The sequence below is a fragment of the Neovison vison genome, chromosome X (genome assembly GCF_020171115.1).
Source record: "Neovison vison isolate M4711 chromosome X, ASM_NN_V1, whole genome shotgun sequence".
Taxonomy (NCBI): Eukaryota; Metazoa; Chordata; class Mammalia; order Carnivora; family Mustelidae; genus Neogale; species Neogale vison.
This window is the reverse complement of record NC_058105.1, coordinates 80,999,600-81,022,989: the sequence shown is the minus strand read 5'-3', so window position 1 is coordinate 81,022,989 and position 23,390 is coordinate 80,999,600. Positions and strand designations below refer to the sequence as shown.

General features: G+C 37.5%; 1 protein-coding gene across 3 annotated transcripts in view; it reads right to left on the bottom strand.

Annotated features, from left to right (window-relative positions):
- WNK3 (WNK lysine deficient protein kinase 3) overlaps positions 1 to 23,390 on the bottom strand; it is a 156,815-nt gene that overhangs the window by 8,051 nt on the left and 125,374 nt on the right. For 2 of the 3 annotated variants that reach the window (XM_044234442.1, XM_044234443.1), the window contains exons 17-22: positions 22,173 to 23,116; positions 16,571 to 16,802; positions 16,031 to 16,161; positions 14,871 to 15,493; positions 11,350 to 11,561; positions 1,362 to 1,564 (exon numbers count right to left, since the gene is read on the bottom strand). In XM_044234442.1, the coding sequence (XP_044090377.1) occupies positions 1,362 to 1,564; positions 11,350 to 11,561; positions 14,871 to 15,493; positions 16,031 to 16,161; positions 16,571 to 16,802; positions 22,173 to 23,116 (2,345 nt within the window). The remainder of the gene's footprint in view (positions 1 to 1,361; positions 1,565 to 11,349; positions 11,562 to 14,870; positions 15,494 to 16,030; positions 16,162 to 16,570; positions 16,803 to 22,172; positions 23,117 to 23,390) is intronic. The other variant, XM_044234444.1, reaches the window with a different exon arrangement.

Below are 23,390 nucleotides of genomic sequence, written 5' to 3'. Positions count from 1 at the left end.
TAGTACTCAGAGGCTCTCTCACTGGCAACACCAATGCATTTATGCCTTGAAATTTGCCTCTAAAGACTTACAGTGTTTACAATGGTAATATTATCTGTGTATAAATCAGTGCCAGGAGTAAGATAAATACAAAGTCCCCAAGAAATATACTGCTTACTATTTTGGGAAATCTAGGCTTTTGAAATTTTTATTCAACATTAACACTAACTGTGTTTTCAGCCTCTTTACCAAACTACATGCAATGACTACAAATATACACATACATGTACACAAATATGACAGAAAAACAGACACACAAATATATCTCTTTCAATTATGAGGGTTCAGAGTCTAAGCCCTGATTCACATTTTAGTAGATTTACTCATCATGAAAAAGTGATACTTTAAAAAACTCAAACACAGAGAAGTACAAAGTAAAATAAGGCCCAAATTCCACCATCCCACATATTGTTAATAGCTCTTCCTATTTCTATGTGTATATACATATATCTAATGTCCATAATTTTAAACAAATACTGTATATACTATTCTCTAAGCCTACCTTCTTCCCATTCCAGATGCACTGAGGACATCTTTACATATCTCAAATGCATGTACATCTGACTGAAGCCATATGCAATTAACTAGGCATCTCATCCCATGAATTTAAGATGCCTTTCATAATATTCTAGCTTAAAGAGCTTTAAAATTATTTTCAAAAATGAACAACTAAGATCACTCAGTAGTTCTAAGAATACTGACATACCACATATGATAGCTTTTCCTCAAAACCAAACTCTTCTTGCACCACAGGACTGAATTAACCATCACTCTAGATGCTTTCTTTTTGATACTTGATGGTTACATTTTTGGGTATAAAAGTCTAAAACAAGGGACAGCAACTTACAGCCTGCCACCTGTTTTTGCAAGTCAAATTTTCATGGAATAACGCCACATGCATTCACTTATGTTTTGTCTATGGCTGCTTTTGCCCTCCAACAGAGTTGACTAGTTGCAACCACATGACTTGCAAGTATTTACTAACTGGCCCCTTCTCAGGAAAAGGTTGCTGACCCCTGGTCTAAAAGATAATCTGCTCAAGGATATAATGAATCTAGATAAGGATAAAAGTCTCTATGTTGTCAAATCACACCATTCTCTCATAGTGACTAAGTGAATCAATTTTTACGGTTTTATTCTTTTTTTTTTTTTTTTAAGTAAGGTCCATGCCCAGTGTGGAGCCTAACATGGGGCTTGAACTCACAACTGCAAGATCAGGACCTGAGCTGAAATCAAGAGTCAGACCCTTAACTGACTGAGCCACCAAGGAGCCCCTGGTTTTAGTTCTCATAAATAAAGAGGAACATGTAAAAACAACTTACCTCGTATACTTTGTTCCAGTTGTCTGACTCTAGTTTGTGTTGACTCTGTTTGAGTTGGTTTAAACTTGGCTTAATAAGAGAATTTCCTACTGTTTCCTTTGTCCAGTCATCCACCAGTTTATGTAAGTCGTCTGTGAACATCCCTTTTTTACTAGCTGGAGATTGCTGGCATGATGCTACATTACTTTCCACACACAACGGATCTAGAAGAAAAAACAGTAAAACCATAAAAAGGATTCAGAAGTGATAAATACTGTTCTTTGGCCAACAGTGCAGTTGACAGAACCCCACATATGGGGTACAGATAGGGTAACCAGATATTTGAGTTTATCGGAGACAGTCCTGGTTTAAAAGCTGTTGCCCTGGAGTAATTATTAATAGTATGCCTTTAACTCTCAAAAGTTTTCTCTTGTTGGATGGCAAATTATATGGTCACCTTGGTATAAGTCAAATAAGGTATAAGTTATAAGTCAAATATAATATTTCTAAATATTCTCTCTAAAAACATTAGTGCCAATTATAATCTTTACATTGGTTTCTTCAGATACTCAGAAGTTTTAAAAAACAATCATAGAATGTTAAAATTTAAAAGAATCTTAGAAGTCTAATCCAAACCACTTGTTTTATAATGGACAAATGAGCCACAGAAAAAGAACAGTATGCCTGAGTTCTTGCAATTCTTGCAATTAGTCATCAGCTGACTCAGACTTGGAATGCTCAAGTGTAGACGAGGATGCTCTCTCTTTTCAGTATACCATACTGACTTCAAACAAGTATCAGAAAACTAGAATCTCATTTAACTTTTTAACCAATATTTTTGTTTGTTAATGATAAACAAATGGCAGAAACAAGAATACAGATGGTATATGAACCTCATGAGTTGTAGAGCATAAGATGTCCAAATAAATGAAACAAATCAATTACAGAAGTTGTCCAAATAAATGAAGCAAATCAATTACAGAAGTCTCTGTTAGCAAAAAAATCCCTAATCTGAACATCACACTAAGTCTTTCGATTATTCAGTACTATTACACATTTGCTAAATCATTCTCATAGAAAAAATTCATAAAGTTCCAATTCCTCTGATTTACAAGCCAAAACTTACAGAGTGGATTTAAAATAAATTTTAGGAAATGCAGTTGTGAAATATAAGCACAATAACATTTTTAGGAACTTTATTAAACAAGCACATGACATTTCTTATACATTTGTTATGGTACTTTTTTAATTGTGAAAAATACGGAAATTGCTGAAGATGATGCAAGAAGCCTCCATATTAACATTTTCAAAGTAATTTTCTTTATCATTTTTGAAACTTATAACAGGCCTGTGATATAGGCTCAACAAGTATTCTACTTTTTGCATGAGAAGAATGGGATCCAGAAGCTGAGGTTATATGCTGGGGTTAGAGCCCAGGTATCCTGACAGGTCAGTGTGCTTTCCATTGTACCATACCAACCCACAGAATACAGTGGGAAATGAATGGGGAACTTTCTTCAAACAGAGGAACATGATAATATGAATGAGTGCTTATACAAAGTCTGTGATTCTCAATGAACTCTGTATTACTGAAAGCTTAGATTCAAGGGGATTAAATATTAAATAAAAACATTAATGAAAATTGTTTAAGAAGAGTTTGATGAATTAATTGGACCATCTTCACATATACAAAAGAGATTTTTTTAAAGATTTTATTTATCTATTTGACAGAGAGAGAAATCACAAGTAGGCAGAGAGGCAGGCAGAGAGAGAGGGAAACAGACTCCCTGAGTGAGCAGAGAGCCCGATGTGGGGCTCGATCCCAGGACCCTGAGATCATGACCTGAGCCAAAGGCAGAGGCCTAACCCACTGAGCCACCCAGGCGCCCCCAGATATACAAAAGAGTTTTATAAAAATCATGCATAACAAATAGCATGGAGGACAAGGGGAGATGGAGAGGAGAAGGGAGTTGAGGGAAATTGGAAGGGGAGGTGAACCACGAAAGACTATGGACTCTAAAAAAACAATCTGAGGGTTTTGAAGGGGCAGGGGGTGGGAGGTTGGGGGAACCAGGTGGTGGGTATTGGAGAGGGCATGGAGCACTGGGTGTGGTGCAAAAATAATGAATACTGTTACGCTGAAAAAATAAAAAATGTTTTAAAAAATCATGTATACTACCTTTTGGGCAACCATGAGATACCAAAATGACATACAAATTTTGATGGAATTCCCTCCTTTTCTAACACTTAAAACCCAAAGAAAACAAGTCAGCCTATAATAAAGACATTTTTTTCCTGTTATCCCTCTGCACATTCATCTAATTCTCTGTCAATTCCAGTAATGGAACAAATAGCAGAACAAAATTGGTAAGACTCTGGAGCTGAAGCTTTTTAATAGTGTCTTCTTACCCTGGAAAAATGTCAGCAGGTAGGAGTAAAATGGAGACAACGGCCAGAACCATATACACATTAGTGCCAACGTTTTTGTCTACCCAGCTTCTCCTAAGGAGTATTTCTGTGCTCATTCCCCTTACTTTCTAAAAAAACAAATGTGTTGCATAGAGCTAAGTCTGAATGTCATTCATTTAAGAACATTTCTGCACTAAGGAAAAGTGATGGAACAAATGATTTCGAACCCTCAAGTGATGGTAATGATGGCTGGTGCACTAGTGGCACAACAGTCAGCAAGTGCTAAGAAATGATTAACAAACCAAACAGGTATTGAAATGAAACAGAACTTAGAGCAAGACTCCTAAGTAGACAACAGAAAGATATGCACACACATACCTTCCAGAAGTTATCAAGAACAATGTGCTATATGAGAAGAAAAAAACGTTATTTGAACGTTATCTTGTGCCTATATTTTATACACAGAAAGGACAATTATTGATTTAAGAGTTATTCATATACTATAAAAGACCACTTAAAGTTCACGAATTAGAAAATACCTACATGAAAAGAAGTACTATACAAATGTTTTTAACAGTTATAAAAAAAGTCAACATTACTTATAATATTACTTAAAACTTCAAAGATGCTCTTTAATATTCATTTCTTACTAATGAAATGAATAAAACCAGAGTATGGTCCTTGTTGCTCTTTTTTGTTTTTTTCCCCAAGGTGATGCCCACATTCAGTTCATTTTAGTGACCACTCAATTGCAAATTTTCCCATCTCTTATCTCAAACTTTTACCCCTCTTCAATCCAATTTCAGAACCCAAATGTGTTTTTCCACTAGGACGTCAATAAATTGTTCAATTCAGTACAATTCAGTGAGAATGAAACCTAACATGGTCTTGGCATAACAGTTCACCTAAATGTCATATTTCTATGATAACGTTCATATTTTCTCCAAACTACTCAGACTCCAAACATTTGGATCTCACCAAAAACATACAAATATCCAGTCATCACCACATCATGGCAATTCATCCTACACAATATCTTTCACCTATTTTCACTTTCACAATTCTCTAAGCTCTTAATCATCTCATACATGGAATGCTATGATTACAATGATCTAAATGGACTGCCTCCCTAGCTCTAGTCAATACATTCTTCACACTGTCACCAGATTAGTATCAGTTAAATGCTGTTTTCAGCATTTCACTCTTCTCTTCAAAACGCCCCCTCCACTTCAGGAGTTTCTTAGTACTAACAACAGTGGGTTTTTAACTTGTTTAGGTGGCAAAGTCATTGGTAGTAGTCATGGTTATCTCTGCAGAACAGATATTTATCTTCCCTAAACAAAAATACTATCTCAGTTATTAAGCTTAAATATATAATTATGTGTTAGATCAGATACATTATCTTACACCAAACTGTAGCAAAGACAAGCTATGGCAGTTGCCACAAGGTTTTTTTTGAAGTACGTAAGAAAAACCTTCTAATTCTAACATAAACACTCCATTTCACCCAACTGTTATGTTCTCTTTCTTGGAGATAAATCTTGCATTTTAACATTTGCATGCTTATACCATGCAATTCTATCTGTAGACAATACTCTTCCCACAGCACTTCACCAATTGTAATCCTGTCCATTAATCCTTCAAGTTCAACTCAAATACTACATCCTGTATGTAGCAGTCTCAGACCATTATCACCCTCTATAGGCTTTCACTGCCTTCTCTCAACCCACTGCAGACATAATTTCTGGTATTGGGAGGCAATGCACAGTAACAGTGAAGAACCAAGGCTTTGGGATTAAACAGATTTGGATTCCCTCGCTTATGAACTAAGGTCCTAGGAAAGTTGTTTAACCTCACCAACTTTAGTCTTCTTACCCATAAGAGACAGACACAGTAATGTCTACCTACCATAGAGTTATTTTGAGGATTGTGATTATGTAATGCAATTATGTTTCAGGGTCCTGAAGACCACTCACAGATTGAATGATTCGATCAAAGTTGTAAGGACTCAACATATAGCTGTATTCACAGTTAAGTTTATTATAGCAAAAAAGATGCATGATGGGATCAGCAAGGGAAAAAGAAACAGGAATCTAGAGAAATTTATGCACAGAATTCCTTATACTCTCTTCTTATTATGAGGGGCACACTTGAGCATACTTCTTTCTCTCAGCCATGAAAAATGCAGTACACCAAAGACATGAAAACTGAACTAAGACAACTACCGAAGACTGAGATTGACCACTGGGAGACCTACATGTGGGAAAGACCCAAAGAGTACTACAGAAGCAATGCTGAGCTGGAACAACGGACCAAAGAAGACAGGCTAGTGCAAGGTATTTTTACAAGGTAAAAATAACTGGGTCAGTCGTGCCTGGGTGGCTCAGTTGGTTTGGCAGCCAACAATTGGTTTTGACTCAGGTCATGATCTCATGGGTTGTGGGATTGAGCCCGCAAAGGGCTCCACACTCAGTAGGGAGTCTGAGATTATCTCCCTCTGCTCCTCTCTCCACTTACGTACACGTGTGCACACGCACACTCTCTTTCAACTAAATGGATACATCTTTAAAAAAAAACTGGGTCAATTACTTCCTACTTAAAAAATTTAACATTATAGAAAGGATTATTTTTTAAAGATTTTATTTATTTATTTGAGGAAGAGCGAGAGACTGAGAGAGAGAGAGAGAGAGAGAGAGAGAGCACACGCATCAATGGGGGTGGAGAGAGAGGGAGAAGCCAGCTAGTTTATTCTCTAGTAAAAGGAATTAGGATTCCTTTTGGAAATGGTGGCTCCTAAGACTGGGCCAGGAAATATACAAAATTAGCCTAGAGCATCTTCTGGTGCTAATAAGTAAAGAAGAGTTCAAAAACAAAACCATACAAAATAGCTGACTGGTATTCCTCAAAAATTTCAGGGTCATCAAAAACAAGGAAGTTCTGAGAAACTGTTAGAGCCAAGAAAAGCTTAAGGAGACATGAACACTAAATAATGTGGTATCCTAGAAGGGATCCTGGGACAGAAAATAAAAGATAAGTAAATACTAAGGAAATCAGAGTAAAATATGAACTTTGGTTAATGTATCAAGATTGGGTTATTAGTTGTGACAAATATATCATACTAATGTAGGATGTTAATAATTGGGAAAACTGGGGCGCCTGGGTGGCTCAGTGGGTTAAAGCCTCTGCCTTCAGCTCAGGTCATGATCCCAGGCTCCTGGGATCAAGCCCTGCATTGGGCTCTCGGCTTAGCAGGGAGCCTGCTTCCTCATCTCTCTCTCTCTGCCTGCCTCTCTGCCTACTTGTGATCTCTGTCTGTCAAATAAATAAAATAAAACCTTAAAAAAAAAAAAAGAGTACCATCCCAAGGGGCGCCTGGTGGCTCAGTCGGTTAAGCATCTGCCGTGTCTGCTTTGGCTCAGGTCAGTATCCCTAGGTATGAGTTCTGCATCAGGCCCCCTGCTCAGCAGGGCATCTGCTTCTCCCTCTCACTCTTCGTGAGCACTCTCTCACTCAAATAAATAAAATCTTTAAAAAAGCACCATCCCCTGAGTCAATATTGTGTCTAAACTTAAAACCTTAAAAAAAAATACCTCCATTCTTAGGGTGTGGTGGATATTTGGTTTCACTTGGAGCTCAGGTCATCCCAGGCAGGCTGGGTATATGGAGTGGGGGAGGGTAGGGAACTACCTCTAGGGCATTACTGAAACAACAGGAAAGTGCTGCCAACAACTTGGATGCATAAAGCTGTGATTTAGTTGGGGCACACAAGAGCCTGGCCTAGAATTAAAAAGGAATTCTAGGACAATTAGATGACCAGAGGAAACTTTCAAAATCTTTGACATATTCCTGGGAATATAAATGTCTGGCATGCCAGGCAAGACCTGAGAAAGGAGAAAGTACCAATCATTCCATTCTGGCTGAAGTTCAGTTCCTGAGAAAGCAGGAAATAAATTCAAAGGTTGTCTTATAAAGTGAAGCTTGAAAGTGTGCCTTCCTCAGAGATCCCCTTGGCAAAAACACCCAGATGAAGCACTTGATTAAATCTGAAAAATCATTGGCTCACCACTAAATATACTGGCCCAGGTGTGAACATCAGCATGCCAGACTTAAAAATAAAAACATTTTTAGAGTTGCAAAGAACTGAATGGTCATACGCTGCAGGGAATACAGTTATTCTGGAAAATCAGTAAACAAACAGCAGTAAGAAAATACCAGAATAATGATAACAAACAAAATACAACAACAGACCTTGGTGGGGAAGAAGGTGGGAGAATCTGATACCAGAACTGTTACAATGTATTATAAATAATGTCCAATTTTTATCACAAAATAAGGTACATGCAAAAAATAGAAAAGAATTCTGCCTATACAGAAAAAAGTCAACAAAAACATCTCCAAAAGGGGTCTAGATTTTGATATTAGTAGACAAAACCTGTAGTCAAATTTAAGGAAAACTATGCCTAAAATTTTAAAGGATTTTTTTTTTAAATTCTGGAGTTTAAAAGTACAATAACTGAAATAAAAAAATTCACTACCGTGGATCAACAACAGATATTGATTAAAGACAGCTGGAAGGCAAGCAGGTAGGGACAAGGGGCCCTCTGCCCTAAGAGGAAACCACCCTTAAAATGATTTTACACCACCCTGGAAGGAGCCTGCCACCCTCTCCCATGTGACAAAAACCTGATTGGATGACAGATGCAGGGAGGATTAATCAGATTAAAACAGCCCACCAACCAGCCCATAAAACACCCTTGACTTAGAAACTCTGGTGGCAACCCTCTGAGGTCCTCCCTCCTCAGGAGCTCTGTACTATCACTTTGCTTTAACTCAACACCCCTTGCTTTGCTGTCTACCACTCTGTCTTCTCCACCTCTTCATTCCTCAAAGTGGTGTGACCAAGAACTGTGTTCACCTACAGAAAGTCCTTTAACAATAGGACAGGTGATGGCCTCTGGCCCATCTCTTGGCAGGAAAAAGATGAGCAGGGTCAGTCAATTTTCTGTCTCTGCAATCTGAATTTGGGTAAATTGGAAGGGGAGGTGAACCATGAGAGACTATGGACTCTGAAAAACAGTCTGAGGGGTTTGAAGTGGCGGGGGGGGGGGTGGGAGGTTGGGGGTACCAGGTGGTGGGTATTATAGAGGGCACGGCTTGCATGGAGCACTGGGTGTGGTGAAAAAATAATGAATAATGTTTTTCTGAAAATAAATAAATTGGAAAAACAAAACAAAACAAAAAGCCAGTTAAGCAGGGATTAGAAAGTGAAAGAATGCTTTCGATCATAACAAACCAAAGCCATCTGCAAGTCAAAGTTCTAGGGAAACAGAAACTACATAAAAAGAGCAAGTCACTTAAGAACAAAAGATAGCTCCCTTGGTTAAGTGTCTGCCTTCAACTCAGGTCATGATCCCAGGGTCAAGGCGCTCTGATAGGCAAGGAGTTGGCTTCTCCCTCTACCCCTCAACCCTGCTTGTTCTCTCTCTTTCTCTGTCTCTCTCTCATGCTCTCTCACACTGGCTCTTTCTCTCTCAAATAACTAAATCTTTTTTTAAAAGTATAGCAATTAATGGCAGAGTATTAGATTGAAAGTCCACAAGCTTCTGCTGTTAAACTCCGAAAGTTGCCCTCAATCTAAGTTTACCCTTCAGTTCTATCTTTAGGAGGATCACAAAGTAGAGTTCCCATTCTTGAGATCGGTATTACTTTTCTATTGTTGCTATAACTGATTACCATAGATTAGTGGCTAACATCCATACCAATGCAACACAAATTTATTATAGTATTGTAGGTGAGAAGTCCAACATGGGTCTCACCAGACTACAATCAAGGTGTTAGCAGGGCTTTATTCCTTCTGGAGGCTCTAGAGAAGATCCGCTCCCCAGCCTTTTCCAGCTTCTACAGTCAGCCTGAATTCCTTGATTTGTGCCCTCTTCCTCCATCTTCAAAGCCAGCAATGTTGGATCCATCTGACACTGCTCCCCCTCTTACATCTTTTCTCTGACCCTCTCTCCTGTTTCCCTTTTCCACTTTAAAGGACCCTTGTGATTACATTGGGCCCATCTAATCCAGGATAATCTTCCTATTTTAAAATCAGTTAATTAGCACCTTAATTCCATCTACAACCCCCATTCCCCTTTGCCATATAACCAAAGATATTCTCAGTTTCCAAAAGTTTGCACAAAGACATGTTTGGGGGCCATTATTCTGTCTACCACAAATTCTGTTGCCATCTTACGTATATCCTTATAGTTCACCATCAACCCTCACTTAAATATGCACATGTAACCAGGAAGTCTGACCCGATTAACAACTTCTTTATTAAGAGACTGATACTCTATTTTCAAATCAAAGAAGTACATTTTTCTAATAGTCTCATAAATAAGAAACAATTCTCTTACAACACATAGAACATTTTTAAGATTATTTTTGTTAGCTACAAACTCCTCAACAAACTCTAGCTCCCAATGATTGCTAACGTTTTAAAAACTATTTGCATAATGTACTGCTAACAGTAATATACAAATATATTCAGAATTAATTAAAAATTATGTGAACACTGGGGTGCCTGGGTGGCTGAGTGGGTTGAGCTGCTGCCTTCGGCTCAGGTCATGATCTCAGGGTCCTGGGATCAAGTCCCACATCTGGCTCTCTGCTCAGCAGGGAGCCTGCTTCCCTTCCTCTCTCTCTGCCTGCCTCTCTGCCTACTTGTGATCTCTCTCTGTCAAATAAATAAATAAAATATTTAAAAAAATTATTTGAACACAGACTTAGTTATTTGGCTGCATTCTTTTAGATTTGCTAAAGAAAAAAAAATCTCTCTTCCATGGAACTGGCTATGAAAGTAGAAAATATCCCAGCTCTGAGTTACAGATGTTAGAGATGGGATAATGAACATTAAAGAGACCGAAGAATTAAATAATTAGCTTAATGACTGAGATGCAGCCAATTTACACTATGCTTTGAAACCTGTAGTATGTATTAATAATTATCAGTGGCAACAATAACAATGTATTTCTGTACTTTTAAAATTTCCTAAAAATATTTTTGGTCTCAGGAAATAACTATTAAAAATTAAAAACCTGATGGGGTGCCTGGGTGGCTCAGTGGGTTAAAGCCTTTTGCCTTCGGCTCAGGTCATGATCCCAGGGTCCTGGGATTGAGCCCCACATCGGGCTCTCTGCTCAGCAGGGTGCCTGCTTCCCTCTCTCTCTACCTGCCTCTCTACCTACTTGTGATCTCTGTCTGTCAAATAAATAAATAAAATAAAATAAAAAAATTAAAAACCTGAAATATCAAAAAAAAAAAAAAAGCCCTATTTGCAGGATTGAAGTTGGGCTTCCAGGTGTTTGTTTTCCAAATGAAAACATAGAACACACTCATCTTCTCTACAAAATCTATCATTTAGCCTCACCATAATTTCACAAAAGAATTTCTACCAAAAAAGGTAGAAAAGAATCTTGGGATAACGTGTACTTCTTTAAAGCATCTTAGTGTAATAAGAAATAAATTATAAAAAGTAAGAATTATATCATCATTATATTTCTTACTTTGCTGATATTTGACCAGATTTTTAAAATCACTCTTAAGACCCATTTACCTGCAGCAGCTGTGCCACTATCCACATGTGTCAAGGACTGTGGGCGGCTACGAAGTTTGCTTTTGAAAGATCTTGGTCTCCGTGGTGATGAAGGTGGCCCAGGAACCTCTGATGATTGGATTTTGCTATCTTTAATTGCTCGAAGACGTTCATAGAGCTCCTGCAGCTCCTTATTCTGCTGAGTTTGAAGATTTACCACCTCCTGAATGTGTCTAGATGAAAATAACGCAGAAAGCATTTTAATAGCACTGGCACCATACAGATGACTCCAGAAACATCTACATCAATACAAGGCAAGTTTAACAAGGAATTTTGATTAACAGTGTGAAAATACAGAATCTTCACAATTTTAGGATGAGATATGCCTTCCTAAGCTCAACATTAAACTAACCAGACATTAAGAAAAAAGTGAACAAAGTGACAAGAACAAATTTCTAAAACTTCAATATAGGGTGCCTAATGGCTCAGTCCGTTAAGCATCTGCCTTCCGCTCAGGTCATGATCCCAAGATCCTGGGATGGAGCTCTGCATCTGGCTCCCTGCTCAGAAGGAAGCCTGCTTCTCCCTCTGCCTCTGCCTCTCTCTCTCTGTCTGTCATGAATAAATAAATTTTAAAAAATCTTTAAAACTTCAATATAGTGAAAGACAATGAAATACAATTTAAAGTCACAGAGTATTGCTAATATTAACCTTCTCCTTATTGTATGTTGCAAGTATAAATAACAAAATGTTTGCAACATATACTAAAAGGTTAATATACAGAATATACAAATAATTTCTAAAAAAAATCAATATGAAAAGGTCACCTGGGTGGCTCAATCAGTTAAGCGGCTGCCTTCAGCTCAAGTCCTGTTCCCAGGGTCCTGGGATCGAGCCCACATCGGGCTTTCTGCTCAGTGGAGAATCTGCTTCTCCCTCTCCCTTTGCCCACCACCCCTAGTCATGCTTGTTCGCTCTCTCTCTCTCTCTCTCTAAAATAAATACATAAAATCTGTTTTAAAAAATCACTAAGGGGGGGTGGGAGGTTGGGGTACCGGGTGGTGGGTATTATAGAGGGCACAGCTTGCATGGAGCACTGGGTGTGGTGAAAAAATAATGAATACTGTTTTTCTGAAAATAAATAAATTGGGAAAAAAATCACTAAGAAAAAAAGAAACAACCTTGTAGGAAAAAGAGGAAAGAATATGAGAAGGTGACTCCAAAAAGGAGATACAAGCAGGCAATAAATATGATATATGAACAACCTCACTATTAATTAGGAGAATACAATTATTTCTTAAGAAATATTTTTAATTCATCTGATTGGAATAAAACTAAAAGGATCAATAATATCCAGTTCAATGTTGTTAAGAAGTGAGAAAACAGGCACTTTCATATATATATATATTTTTTTTTTCTTTTTTAAAGTAATCTCTATGCCCAACGTGGGGCTGGAACTCATGATCCCATGCTTAAGAATCACATGCTCTACTGACTGAGCCAGCCAGGCACCCCACTTTCACATATATTTGTTTGGTGAATAAAATATAGCCACCTGAACAACAATTTTAGCGGTATCTATCAATTTAAAGTATATATAACTTTTAACCCGGAAATTCTACTTCTAGGTATCTATCCAACAAAAATACTCACATAAGTATGTGAAAATATAAGGCTGTTTACTTCAACATTGTTTACATAAGCAAAATATGGAATAAAGCTGAAATGTCCATTAATGAAGGATTAAATAAACTTTAAGTGGCTATTCTAATATATGGAATAAAGATTATCTATATAAACATGTACATATATGTACATTTAAGCAACAATTAAGTAAAAAAACTGTAGAATAACATGTATATTATGACCTCACTTTCATAAAAGGCAAAAAGTATATATTTATAAATGCACAGAAAAATGATAGGCAAGATATATACCAAACAGTTCACAGTGGTTGCCTCTGAGAAATAAGATTAGGGCATGAGAAATAAGAGATTATTTTGTGTGCTTTTTTTACTGTTGTGATACTATGATTTATATATATATATATTTGGTCTTTATCCCTGTTCCTGGAATATAGCTCCTAAAACCCTAGTAATTTCTTAAGCTATAAAAAACAATAGGAGAATCTTTTTTTTTAAGATTTTTACTTATTTATTTGAGAGAGAGAGCATGAGCAGGGAGAGCAGCAGAGGGAGAGGGAGAATCAGACTTCCCGTTGAGCAAGGAGCCCAATGCAGGGTCTGATCCCAGGACTCTGGGATCATGACTTGAGCCAAAGGCAGATGGTTAACCGACTGAGCCACCCAGGTGCCCAGAGAATCTTTTCTTTTAATATTTGGTCTATTGTCCTCAAATAGCTCCAGTTCCTGAAGTAGTTCCAGAGCGATAAAGGTGAAAGGAATGTTTATTATTTAAAACAAGGCCCTTGGAATCACACCTGAGTTTATATTAATTAACTGACTTTCGAAACAGCCCCTAAGGATGGGGGCAGATTGCCAGGAGAACCAACCAAGTGATAAGAGCATGGGACTTTCAGCCCCTCACACTCTACCTCTGAGACAAAAGGAAGAGATTGAATTAATCATCAGTGGCCAATGGTTTAAATTAATCATGCCTACCATAATGAAGTTTCCATAAAAATCCCTTAGCTGTAGGGCTGAGAGAGGGTCCAGGTTGGTAAAAACATAAAGGTGCTGGGACAGTGGCACTCCCAAGAAGGCATGGAAGCTCCATGTCCCTTTCTCTATACCTTGCCATCTGGCTGTTCCTCAGTTGTGTCCTTTTTATTTACAAGAAACTGATACCCTGGAGTGCCTGGGTGGCTCAGTGGGTTAAAGCCTCTGCCTTCAGCTCAGGTCATGGTCTCAGGGTCCTGGGATGGAGCCCCGCATTGGGCTCTCTGCTCAGCAGGGAGCCTGCTTCCCTCTCGCTCTCTCTGCCTCTGTGACTACTTGTGATCTCTCTCTCTGTCAAATAAATAAATAAAATCTTTAAAAAAAACCTGATAACCTAGTAAGTAAACTGTTCTTCCTGACTCTGTAAGCTGCTCTAGTAAATTAATTGAACCCAAAGAAGGGCTTGTGGGAACCTTTGATTTACAACAGGTTGGTCAGAAGCATAGGTTAATACTACTTGGATTTATGATTGGCATCTGTGGGACTGAGCCCTTAACCTGTGAGATCTGATGCTATCTTTGTCAATAATCAAAATTTTTCAATCATTAATATGTTACCAATCATGGGGCACCTGGGTGATTCAGTCAGTTAAGTATCTGACTCTTGGTTTTGTCCCAGGTCATGATCTCAGGGTCATGAGATTGAGCCCCATGTTGGGCTCCACGCTCAGCACGGAGTCTGCTGGAGATTCTCTCTCTGCCCCTTCCCTGTGCACACATGTGCTCTATCTCTCAAACAAACAAACAAACAAACAAATAAGTCTTTTTTTTAAATGTTACCAACTGTAAATTAGCTATCAGTCAAATACTTAGTTCTATAAAACTCCAGGCAACCAGATTTGTGACAAAAGGGAAACAATCTTACTTTTCTCGTAATCTCTGAAGCTCCACCTTCAAATCCTCATCCTCTATTTCTGATTCATCATCACTGCTCATTGGAGAAGATGGTGAATAGAAGAGTGAGCTCTGTGTTTGGTTATAGGCTTTTTTTTCATGGAGGGGTAAGCACTGATCACTCTCTGGACCAGTCTTTGCCACTGACTTCCCTCTGCCAGCAAGGGTGGCTGAAAATTCACTATCAGAGCTAGGCTGTTTACCAGCAGTAAGTATCTCTCCCTCTTTAAGCAACAGTTCAAGTCCAGAATGCATACTACTTCCCGTGGCTGAGTTCTCCTCCAATTCTTTTTCTGGGGTCATTGAAGATACATCAGTCTCACAAGCTGTGCTAAAAGATAAGAAGTTGTCTCCTTGTTTGGGAATTCTTTTCCCTTCTTTGAAGGTCTCATGAAGAGCTTGTAATTTCTGAGAAGAAAGTGAAGTTTGTGGATTGTGCATGGCATGCTCGATTTCCACTAATTGAGGCTTCGCTCTGTCCATAAAGACTAGAGCTTCTTCACTAGAATGGGTTGTAATTTTTTTGAATGCTGGTGTGTGTTCTATTCCAAAAGATGTCACTTTCACTGACTGCTGCTGAGGAACTGTAATCACCTGAGATACAAAAAGGCAAAAGTGGTTGGCTCTATCTTCCAAAGAGTAAACCCACAAAAAAATTCAATATCAAAATATGGCACAGACAAGTGAATGGTCTGCTGTGACGTACACACATCGATAACACCCAAACCTAAAAACCCCATTTATAATTCTCATTTTCAAAGTCTTCCAATTAGGTCCCCTGGGTAAGGAGAGTTGGCTTCAAATTGCTCAAACAAAATTCTGTAATTTAAAAAAATTCAATAATTCAAGTTACTGAGATTCTAAAGTACAAGAAATAGATTTATTAAAAAAGGTGACCCAACCACCCACTGAGAAATGATGACTCATTTCTGTGCTCTTTTCCACTACTAAAATCCCCATTTCCTTAGACTTAACTCAAAGCCTACAAAAGGTAAGGGATGTCTGTAAGGGGAAAAAATTAAATATGACAATCATCTACATTCAAAATAAGTATTATTTAAATACCAAGATTCCAATGCTATTCTCTTTTACAATGCCCTTATAGATAAAGATTCAGCCAAACACACAAACCTGGAACCGACCCCGCTGAAATGATCCACTCATTGCTTTACATCTACTCAAAGCCCTAGTATCAGCCATGGACTTTCCCGTCAGGGGAATGGGATCAGGAGCAACTGCTGATCTGGTATCTTCTGTTTCCACTGCAAGTTTTGCACAATTGTAAGCAGAAAAGAGAAAACTGTTAAGACTAGATTTGTTTACATTACCAAAAAAATGAAGAAAAGTAGAAAAAGCTTAACCCCTGCTAAATAATTAAAAAGTGTTAATGTAATAAGCAACACTGCAGAAGTCCCTAACTCAAAATCAGACATTGTAAGATTTATCCCAAGACTTAGTATCTACATGAAATGAATAACTGTAAAACCAAATTAGTTACAAAAGGAAAAGTAAAGTGGCAATGACATTAATGGGACATGTCACAGACATGGGCTACGTGAAAAAAGTGGTAAGGTTTGTATATGAACAAACAAACAAACAAACAAAAAGAAAAACAGAAGTAAATGAAAAGTGATGTTACCTAGTCTATGTCCCTGACTGTAAGCACACTACCTTGACGGACTTTTGATCTCTTGAAAAAGCTGGTTGACTGCCGTAGCCTGTATGCCCAGCTTTTTAATTTGCGAGTCCAGGATTTCTTGCTAATAGGATTTTTGAGACTAGGACAAGTAAAGCTTAGGCCAAAATATCCACCTCCTGTCTGCAGATGAATGGCTCCACCGCTTGACACAGCAGCAGGATAGGCCTCTGGATCCCCTGGCAGTGAAGCATCTGGGGACATCTCCTAATGGAGACAAAAAGAGAAAAACCAAAATGGTAATAATTTAGGTAAGGTGAAACAGTTGTTTATATCATTAGACTTTCTTGCATGGACTAATCAGTAATCAAAAATGGAATGCTATGTATACCTGCATATCAGAGTGAATCTGAAGTAGTCAACTTAGCGGAATTAATCCTTCTCCTTTCTTTAAAAATATTATTTGGACTTCAGACAAATAAAGAGCAGAATATTAACCTTCTACCCTAGAATATTTCTCATTACAGCGACTTTGAAAACTGAAAATAAAATTATTTCCTTCATATGCTTCATTTACTAAAAAAAGATTACTGAAACCCTATGCTCTTAAAATGAAACTTTCATTTATGCTCATATTATTTGAGAGAGTTAAAGATGCCTAACACCTATGAAACATAGAAAAAAGCTTTCTAGGCATTTAGATTTATAGAGAAATAATACCAAATCAAATTTCTTACTTTATGTCAGCACGCAGAAACTTACAATGGACCTTGAAATTATTTCAAATTCTTGCTATAAAAATTGTTAACATCAGGCCACAGCTCACTATAAAATACTTTCCTCTTCTTGCCTCCCATCCCTCCCAACAAAATGTCAGAATTAACTGTTGTATTCTAAATGAGTACTTTAAAAATAAATCCTCTATAACAGTTAATACAAAAGTATACAACTTTGGGAACATGAGACTCGTCTCTACTAATCTAGAAAATTAAATGAGTATTAAAAAGTTCAAAGAATGGGATTCAGCATTTGTCTGCAGGAAGATAGCACAAGTGGCATTAAGTACACTGGAGTCTTGAATAAGCATTAACACTCAGGGCAGGTCAGCATTTATTAAAATTCTGAACAATCAGTTCTTATTTTCTGAAGTCCTATTTTGGAAAAAAAATCTCATTCTGAACTAGTAATAATGCTACTGTCATGAAGAGAAAAAAATTCTCAATAATATTAAATTTAGAAAATGTTGCATTGGTCCCACTGAAATTACATAAAATTTTTTAGTAAGTAATACCTGGATCAAGATGGTGAGTTAAGCACAAGTTCTAGTCTACCTTATCAGTCCAAATCCATAGATATGACAGAAAAAACAGGCATAGACACATGTATATATGACTAGAGGAGGAAAAAGAAGCCCATGACACAGGCAGTAACTATTTCAAAATGCTGCAAACTTGGGGCGCCTGGGTGGCTCAGTGGGTTAAGCCTCTGCCTTTGGCTCAGGACATGGTCCCAGGGTCATGGGATCATGCCCCACATCCGACTCTCTGCTCAGCAGGGAGCCTGCTTCCTCCTCTCTCTCTCTCTGCCTGCCTCTCTGCCTACTTGTGATCTCTGCCTTTCAAATAAATAAATAAAATCTTTTTAAAAAAATGCTGCAAACTTGGGTGGCAGATATAGGCAGTGAGAGCGAGCCCTGGCCAACCAAAGGGAAGAGTGGTTGGCTAGAATGCTTACAAAGCTGTCCGCAATCAGTCTCCTATCTACCTCAACATCATCTCCTAACACTCTCCTACTTTCTGGACTTCTTTTGGTTCCTTGAACAGGTCTCCACCCGTGACTGTTACCACCATACACAAGTTCTTCCCTGACTACCCTATATAAAGTAATCCCCTACTCATTCTATCATAGCCTTTTTCTTTATTTATTTGTTTAGGATCTATCTTCTCCCACTAGAATTTGGGCTTCACAAAGAGAGATCTTGACTTACTCACTGAATGGGAGAGTAAACTGGTTGGGTTACCAAAGAAAGAATAGCCAGGCAGTTCTTCTTTCCTTCCCTATCTCCACAGCAAGCAAAAGACAGCAGAGGCATCTGCTCCCAACTAAGAGTGGTGAGAAGAAAATGTTTGTGGCCCAACCAGTAACGTAGGAAGGAGACAACATCCAGAAGGAAGGGAAAGCCCTTCCACCTTTGAAGAAGATTAAGCTACCTTCTAGGCAGCATTTCAAGAAAAGCAGTAATGTTCAGAGTCAAGAAGCATGTCCAATGCCTTTCCCACCATTACTGGAGGAAGGCTACAACAATTATATATAGCATTTAGAGAGACAAACAAGAAATCGTACAGGGGGAAAAGAAAAAATGAGTCTAAGAATCACCAAACACTTATGGGAAGTCAACACTATAAGAAAACATTAGGGGCACCTGATTGGCTCAGTCAGTAGAGCATGTGACCCTTAATCTCAGGGTCGTGAGTTGAGGCCCCACATTGGGTGTGGAGCCTACATAAAAAGTAAATAAATAAAAACTTTAAAAAAGAAAGAAAACACTAAATTCAATAAGAAGAATAGCCAAGTTTTGAAATAGCATCAATAACATAGAATAAGACTTTAATATCTCCAGAAATATGTGTGAAGATAATACAAGCATAAGAAAAATTATGAACTACAGTTACTGGAAATTAAAAATATAATCCTCGGGGTGTCTGGGTGCTTCACTGGGTTAAGCATCCAACTCTTGATTTCAGCTCAGATCATGATTTCAGGGTTGTGAAATTGAGCCCCATGTTGGGCTCTGTGCTGGGTATGGAGCCCTCTAAAATAAAAAAATAATAACAGAATCCTTGACATAAAGAAACAGCTGAATAGGAGACTGGAAATAGCTTAAAAATTGAGAAATTATTCCAGTACAAAAAGCAAAAAGACAAAGAGATAGAAAGCAGACAGTGAAAAGTTAATAGATAAGAAAAGCAGCAAATGAAGAAATAAACGATCTCTATTTACAGACAATATGATCTTATATATTATACAGAAAATACTAAATGAAACACAAACTCAGTGAAATTGAAGGATACAACATCAACACAAAAAATAGTTGTATTTCTATATATTAGCAATAAAAAATCTGAAAAGGTAATTAAGAAAACAATTCCATTTATAATAAAAACAAACATAATAACAATGGTACTGGAACAATAGGATAGTCAGATGCAAAAGAATGAAGGTGAGGGAGGTGAACCATGAGAGACTATGGACTCTGAAGAACAATCTGAGGGGTTGGAAGTAGCGGGGGGGGGGGGGTGGGAGGTTGGGGTACCAGGTGGTGGGTATTATAGAGGGCACGGCTTGCATGGAGCACTGGGTGTGGTGAAAAAATAATGAATAATGTTTTTCTGAAAATAAATAAATTGGAAAAAAAAGTCACACTACAAAAAAAAAAAAAAAGAATGAAGGTGAATCTTTATTTCACACCATATACAAAAATTAACTCAAAATGACCCTACCATGTACACTTAATCAAGTGTGAAGCAATAAAGGCATTTTTGGACTTAAAAAAATACCCAAATTAGTCACCCATGCAACAAATTTAAAAATATTACTCATTGAAGCATTTTGGGGTAGGGGAGGAAGGAATTCTAGGACACCAGAAATAATGGCAAGTAAGTTCGATCCAGAAGTAGCAATGGATGCTTAGACAAAAGAATCCATTTGACCTTGACACGTGAGTGTCCTCTGAGCAACAAAATTTAAATGACAGAAAATCATTTTTCATTTTTAATGGTTCTTATCATCTTACATGATCATCAGATAACAATATAATCATAATATAAATGCTGTTTACTGACCTTCAATTCTTCAAATCAACCCACAGACAAAGCACAACCAATATTACAGAAAAAAAAATGTAGATGTTATAAACTTTGCCAGTGTTAAAAAGCAATACAAGTAATAAAAATTAGAAGGTATGTGGGAAAGAAGAAAGGGAAAATATAATAATTTCCTCACCCTTCATAGTAGTGAATTATTAGGTATTATCTAAAAGTATTCAATCAAAAGATAGATGAATAAGTATATTATTTACAAGTTATTAATGGCAATGACTTCAAGAATTAAAACCAGGAACTGAACAGTGTTTGGGGAGTAGAATGGAGTATAGAAGTTGTTAACATAATTACTTTTAATTTTCTATTCTTCTGAATTGCTTTCCTGTTTATATATCAACTACATAATTTTAAATTACTAGTTTACAACAATATAAATCTTAATGTTGTATCTATTCACTGGAATAGTACGCCATTGTTTAAAAAACATAAGTGAGGTGGAACTATGTGTACCAACATGGATAAATGCTCATAATTGAAAAAATGCAGAATAGCACATGCACGTAGAGAAGTATATGTATAAAAACATATCTATCTATATCTTTGTAAATATGTAATAAAGAGGTATGACTGGGGCGCCTGGGTGGCTCAATCAGTTAAGCATCTGACTTCTGCTCAGGTCATGATCTTGGGTGGGGATTGAGCCCCAGGTGGGGCTCCCTCCCCCAGCTCGTGCTCTCTTTCTCTCTCAAATAAATAAATAAAATCCTTTAGAAAAAGAAGTATGATTATACAAATATCTGTATGTTAGTTAAAACTGTGTCTGCAAAGATTCATTAACAGCTGTGTCTATAGGTTTGGAAGTGGGATGGCTTTTACTTTACATACACACATATGATACTCATATAATAATAACAATAATAAAGAGATACAGTGGTGAAGATTTAGAAATCTATAAAATGAAAAGATAAATTTGCAGACCAATATGCATATAGCGCAATCCTATTTTTGTAAATAAAAAGTTATAGGGATGTGAAAAGATCCATGTAAGCTTAAGAAGGTTAAGTACCAAATACTGGATAAACACCAAATAGTCATTACCCCTGTGATTTGAAGGAATAGAAAAGGGAAATTAAGTTCCTATGTACATAACTTTAAAAAAATACCGTATTATTTCACTCATGTGGAATTTACGAAACAAAACAAATGAACTCAGGGTAGGGGAAGAGGAAAACCAAGAACCAGAGAGGGGAGGTGGGTGGAGGGATGGGCAGAATAGGATATCAGGATTAAGGAGGGCACTTGTGATAAGCGCAGGGTATTGGATCACAGCAGGAAGTGCTGAATCACTATATTGTACACCTGCACTAATATTAGACTAGAGGTGAACTGGAATTTAAATTTTAAAAAATAATAATTTTTTTTTCAAATAAAACCCACCAAACAAGATTAAACTAGAAGCATAAACTTTTAAGAAAGGAAATTGAGACCAGGCACTTTTAACTGGAAATCTAAAAGTCAGTTCTTCCTACCTACTAAAACAATCTATGAATCAGTCCTGTTGTCACTAATACAAAAAAAGACATCCTTGCAGGTTCCTAGCTAATTCACCAGAGGGCTCTCTCACCAAAGATACTTCAGTCGTCTCCATCTAGAAATTCTGGGCACCTGCAGCCAAAGTCATGACCTTCTTAAATAACCTGTGACCTCAGAATCTTAAGACATAGACAATTTCATTTCAAAGGATATAACTTTAGGAAAAAAGGAATTTCTTTAAAAGAATAAGGGTAAGAAATTGATTAGAAAGAATAATACTTACATGTAAACATAATTCGCTGGGTATAGAAGTTATCACATTCAGGTCCCTTTTGAATACTGATATGTTAGCAGGCTGACTTGCAGCCACATTGGACAGAATCTTAGAGCCTGTCTGCTGAAAATTAGGGGACTGTGCAGGACTATCTTGAATTCCACTGTGACTGATGCCTATGACTTCTGGCACTGGGCATGAAAGCGTATCTTCAGCAGAGGAAGAAAATGGAGAGTCTATGCTTTGGGTATCCTTCTGACTCTCAGGATAGATGCTAGATATGCTATGCTCCTGATAGAGCAAGTTTCTTAATTTTTCATCCAGAGTTTTAATTCGGTTGTCTGCAAACTCCATTTTTGGAGGTCTTTCCCCATCTGATTCCAGGATAGTAGTGGGTAGAAGGGTAGTCAGTTCAAGGCCAGGGGTCTGAGTGGGAATGACCATCTTAGGAGAACTTGCTTCAGTGTTCATTGTGGTTTCTCCTTCTTGGGAAATAAACTCTGCATCCATAGTTGGCTGCTGCACTGCTAAGGATTGAGGCTTTTGATCAGATACAAATGCCAGAGTTGTAACAGAGTTACCAGCAATCTGAGTTGACTCGCCAGGAGGGACCATAGGTACATCAGCCTGACTGGCAGCTTGGTGACATGGATATACAGGTAGAAATATGCCTGCTCGGTTGGTGAGTCCCTCACATTCAACTGGAACTGCACGAACTGAAGTAGCAGTATAACTTGAACTACTAGTAACTCGTGCCATTATCTGCCTGTCATCTTCCACTCGATACAATATAGTTGGCTGCTTAGTTTCTACACTGGCATATTCAGAAATCTTACCATCAACTACATCCTTGAGTTCTGATTTGGAGGCAAAAAGTACACGCTGGCATGGATTACTTTCTAGAGTGGGCACTGTGTCCTGTGATATTTCCTTATTACTTGTGGTTCTTGGACCTAGAACAATAACAAAGAATAGCTAGGCACATATTAATAAATACAAAGCATGGAGACTAGTAACCAAATTCAAAGGGGACAAGAGGAGCAAGGGACAAACAAGAACCTGTGTGAATAAGTCTTGTAAATAAGACTCAAAATACACAGAATTCAACCTGTCAAGGAATAAAAACCTTTTATTTTTTTCCATAAATACTATATTTAAAAATATTACCTTTTAAAATGGCTTAAGTTAGACCCTAACAATAACATCTTCAAAAATTATTATGAACAT